This window comes from Merops nubicus, unplaced genomic scaffold (genome assembly GCF_000691845.1).
Source record: "Merops nubicus isolate BGI_N331 unplaced genomic scaffold, ASM69184v1 scaffold30612, whole genome shotgun sequence".
Classification (NCBI taxonomy): Eukaryota; Metazoa; Chordata; class Aves; order Coraciiformes; family Meropidae; genus Merops; species Merops nubicus.
Genome location: NW_008594752.1, coordinates 9,518 through 14,145, shown reverse-complemented (window position 1 = coordinate 14,145; position 4,628 = coordinate 9,518). Strand labels below are relative to the sequence as shown.

The 4,628-nt window shown below is 53.5% G+C and overlaps 1 protein-coding gene across 1 annotated transcript in view; it reads right to left on the bottom strand.

Annotated features, from left to right (window-relative positions):
- Positions 1-584: 584 nt before the first annotated feature.
- Positions 585-4,628, bottom strand: part of NOL6 (nucleolar protein 6 (RNA-associated)) — a gene marked incomplete at both ends in the record, with an annotated part of 12,620 nt that continues 8,576 nt past the window's right edge. The window contains 8 exons of the mRNA XM_008935872.1: positions 585-674; positions 835-959; positions 2,145-2,242; positions 2,663-2,815; positions 3,438-3,601; positions 3,831-3,985; positions 4,201-4,343; positions 4,601-4,628. The exon at positions 4,601-4,628 is cut by the window's right edge and continues 109 nt beyond it. Coding sequence (XP_008934120.1) covers positions 585-674; positions 835-959; positions 2,145-2,242; positions 2,663-2,815; positions 3,438-3,601; positions 3,831-3,985; positions 4,201-4,343; positions 4,601-4,628 — 956 coding nt within the window. The remainder of the gene's footprint in view (positions 675-834; positions 960-2,144; positions 2,243-2,662; positions 2,816-3,437; positions 3,602-3,830; positions 3,986-4,200; positions 4,344-4,600) is intronic.

Below are 4,628 nucleotides of genomic sequence, written 5' to 3'. Positions count from 1 at the left end.
CCATCAAGCTCCCCTCCAAAAGCACAAATTATCTTCCTTCAAGGGACAAGTAAACATGTCTACGCCTCCACGTTCCATTTCAGTAACAGGTATTTTAACTTAAAAAATAAAATCCCTATGAAAATAAAGAAGGTTAAACTACACGTAACCTTGCTCCTCCACTCAAAACCAGAACAACACCTTCCTAAGGTGCCCATTAGTGCCCTACCAAAACCTCCACCATCCTGGGCTTCGTTGCACTCCAGCACAGGAGCCAGATTTGCACAGCTACACCAAAAGAATCTCCCAGAGGAGCCACTTGCTCCAGCCATGGACACAGGACCCATTCGGCACAGGAACATTGCAAGTTTGCTCACAATCCAAGAAAATTACAGAATACAAAATAAATTTGTCCTAGTCAATGATATTTCACCCTAAGTTGCTATGTAGAGGTGGGTTCCTCAGAAGCAGGGGAGCACAGCAGGGCACCAGCCTCCTTGCTGCTCTGCATTCCAGGGCAACCACACGTGGCCTGAAGGCTACTAACACATCACAGCAACCACCATCAGAGATGATCATGCTGTGCTGGTGCCCCAGCAGGTTACCTTCACATCCTGGCTGTTGAGAGGGTCCAAGAGCTGCTCCTCCAGGGCACGGAGAGACTCTGAAGCCAGCACAAGAAGGCGCTGCAGGATCTGGGGAGGAAAGAAAGCCAGAGGGTGAAACTCTGCGGTCCTGGAGGTAGCAGCAACCCCACTTACCCACCAGGCTGTCAAAGCTTGCTCCAGCACTGGGAGCAGGGAACTGCCCCAAGCCAGCAGCCACCATGAGTCAAGGACAGAGGGCCCAGCTCACCTGTGCTGAGGGTCGCTCTTGGGTCCACATGGAGCTCCACTGGTCTTTGGGGGTGGCGATGAACATGACAGGGAGCCGAGAGCGAGCAGCCACAAACTTGTTCTTGATCTCTGTGCAGTCAGCATCTAGAGAGGGCAGGCAGACAAGTGAGATGCTCTGCCACCGCCCTCCAGCCTCCTCATCCATGTACTGCAGCCCAGAAAAGGGCAGTACAACAGACTTTAGCCTCTCCCAACCTCAGAGCCCATGTGCAACCCAAGCTCCATCTTCTCAGGCTTGCTCTGCTCGCACGCTTTCTTCGACAACTGCCTGCACTAAGTTTTGGAGACAGTATGCAGGGCTAGATGGAGCTTTGCTCTTAAACCCACCCCAGCAGGACCAGACATGGCAAGCACTGAGACTGATGCAGGCTGGGAAACTCACATTGTAAGCTAACAAGACAGTCTGTACCCAAAGAGTTTTCTAGCTTTTTTTTTTTTAATCCTTAAGTGAGGAAAAAATAGCTCTTTGGCCAAAACCAATTCCCATCTAGTTCATTTGAAAAAGCTGGAGGATAGAAAAATAGCACTTTCCACAACCCAATTCTTTCCCACACAGCTTTACCATTTTTCTATAGATCAGCTTTAAAAGCTGTGTGTAGCTATCACCCCCACCACCTGACCACATAAATCTAAGGCAATCCTGTGGTCTCCTCTGGCTCTTGGGGAAAGACAGCACGAATACAAAATATGAAAAAGACAAAACACAGGGAAGTGGACAGGACTGCAGGTCCTCCTGGATGCAGGAGGTAAAAAAACCTGGAGGACTGCAACCCTTTTCCCTTGCAGGTTTTGAAATTAAGGACTAGCAGATCATCACCACGACCTTAGTGGCTCAGTGAGGCTCTCAAAGCAGGCATCTAGCAGGAAGCTTTGAAGCTTTCTGTTCAAGAGCCCAACTGCACAATGAAATGTTTGACCCCAAGAGCCAGGGTAAAGCCTCAACAAAAAATTCTGACTGTGAAGGAGTAGTTTCAAAGACACTACCAAGCCCACTACCACCCAGGTTCCGCACAGATTTCAGCAAGACTGAAATGTCATCACTGAGATCCATGTCTTCAAAGGCAGGCAGGGGGAAGACAACCCACACCACAACCAAGTGCATCCTGAAGCCAAGTTAAGCACGGCAGGACAGGAGTAAGTGAATGGAAAATCTTGCCCCTGGCAGAAGCTGTGTCGCCTCCTTGTGTTCAAGACCCTTGCAGACAGGCGCTGACCATGGAGGGCTCCAAGACCCTCAAGCCACAGCTCTCCTGTGTGCTGCCTGCTCACCTGTGAGGCCAGCGTTCAGGTTGACTATCAGAGGGTTGTTTTTCCAGTCGAAGGTTGCCAGCAAGTCAAGGAAGCGCAGAAACCCCACCTGGGGAGAGCTGCAAGCAAGGCAAAACAGTTCAACACTGGAGTTTGCTACCCTGGCAGCAAGAGCAGGTGGGCTCAGGGATGACTTTGTGATGCTCAGCTCAACACACAGCCCAAGCAGGGATGTCTGCTGTGGTAAAGGGAAGTCTAGGACAAGCATAGGACAATTGTCCTTCTGTGAATCAGAGGAAAGTCTTTCCCCTGGTTCTTCCCTCCCCACATAAAAGAAACCAGCAGAAAGTGAAACACTGCCCATGGTCATCCCATCTCCTAATGCTCTCCCAACTCAGACACCTGGGTTGGAGCAAGGGCAAGGTGGAGGAAGGGCTGCTCCCATCTCCAGCATAGCTCTAAACAACACCAGCTAAGTTCCTGCTGTGGAATAAAAGCCCTAAATCTTCATCAGGTCAGCCTGGGCTCCTTATCCTCACCTGGGTGGCATGAAGGGGGCTGGGTGGAGGAAGAGAAATGCCACAAGGAGGTCCACACACTCCTCAGAGATGTTGTCACTCAGGAGCTGGGCACAGATCCAGCGCTTGGCCAGCCGGCAAGTGCTGCTGAAGACTGGGTGCTGCTGCTGGAGCCTGCAAGGAGGGAGACAAGCCACTGCTCAACCAAAGCGGCCTTCTGACATGCAGCAAGAGAAAAGAAAGGGGCAAAAGGCTGCCAGGAACATGTGTGCAGCATCACAAGCACAGGGCACTCTCTACAGGTGTTCAGATTTCGGGGCCACGCAGGGGAAATGCTGCCACGCCTCTCTAACCACACTGCTCCTTCATACTTGTCTCCCCATATCGGTGATTTCAGATGTGACAACTGGGACAACGAGTGCTGCCCCCACCCACATTTGTCCCTCCCTGAGAACCTCTCTTAAGGTGCATGAAGGGTCACCTTCCAGAGTGAGCTCCTGTCCCCACCATCACCCCGCAACATCCAAAGGCATCTCCACGCTGGCTTGCAGACACACCCCGTGCCCTGGTCCCCAGGCAGCCCCTGCTTCACCTACCCATGCAGGGAGCTGGTTAGATAGGGCAGATCCACCCACATTTGTCCCTCCCTGAGAACCTCTCTTAAGGTGCATGAAGGGTCACCTTCCAGAGTGAGCTCCTGTCCCCACCATCACCCCGCAACATCCAAAGGCATCTCCACGCTGGCTTGCAGACACACCCCGTGCCCTGGTCCCCAGGCAGCCCCTGCTTCACCTACCCATGCAGGGAGCTGGTTAGATAGGGCAGATGCAGCGTCTCCAGCTCCAGCTGCCGAGACTCCTCTGTGTCCTGGTACTTCAGCATCCCTTCTGGGGTGACCACTTCCTTCAGGATCAGTGGCTCACGGTGGTAGGCCACTTGGAGCCGGAAAACGTAGCCATCCTAAGAAGGGGCAGAAGATGAAATCAGGCTTGGTGGTAATGTAAGCAGGCTGGTGTGCTGTGCTACACCTCAGGGACACAACAGCAGCACCTGGCATCAGCACAGCCTCACCATACCTCTTTTCCTAGACCCAAATTCTAGTCCTGTTCAGTGGGACCATTGCCACAGCCCCCTGCCTGCTTTCTCAGTAGCAACTCAGGTCTGGAGAAGGTCCCAGTCACCCCCCTACCTTGTACACGTCGGTGTGAGTGACTGCAGGTCTGCAAACCAGCTGGTGCTGCTGCTGGAGGAGCTCGGCCAGCTGGAGGTGGAAAGCTGCCTTGATGCGCTTGATGGCTTCTTTGTCCTGTGGCCACTGGCCACTGCCTTCCATGTGGCAGATGACTGGGAGCAAAGTGACAACAAAAGGCCAGTGAGCCCCATGCAGAAATGAGGTGCTGGATGGGGGTGCCTGGGACTGAATGTCACAGCAGAGAACAGAAGCTGCAGCTCTGCTCCCACCTGCAGCACACCACTGAAGCAGTAATGGAGCCAGCTTTGCTGCCTGCCTCCATTTGCCCCCACCAAACCAACTCCTGCTCACATCTCCCCTCACTTACTCTTCAAAGGGGCTATGTAGGCTGGGCAGGGCTTCTTCTCTGAGGGAAGCAGCAAATTCTTGGTCCTGTCTCTGGTATGGGAGGAATAAATGGGCTTCATGGGAATGGGAGGGAATACCTGGAAGAGAACAGTCATCCAGAGACTGAGAACAGGGAGCAGAAACCCTGGGGCACCACACATCCCCTCACCCCAAACGTCCCACCCCACAAAGCTCTCTGGAAGGGAGGGCCTAGTCAACTTCTCCACAGCCAAACCCAGGGATAGGACGGTACGGAAGAGGCACCACATCACCCCAAAGGCTCCCCAGAGCCAAAAAGCAGAGTGACAAATTCTCCCCGTCCCCCCAGGGCACCCCCAGCTGCCAGCAGACCCTCCTGCAGAGGCTGTGCCCGGGCACACTCCCGTCCGTGTAGCGCAGGGCGGCGGG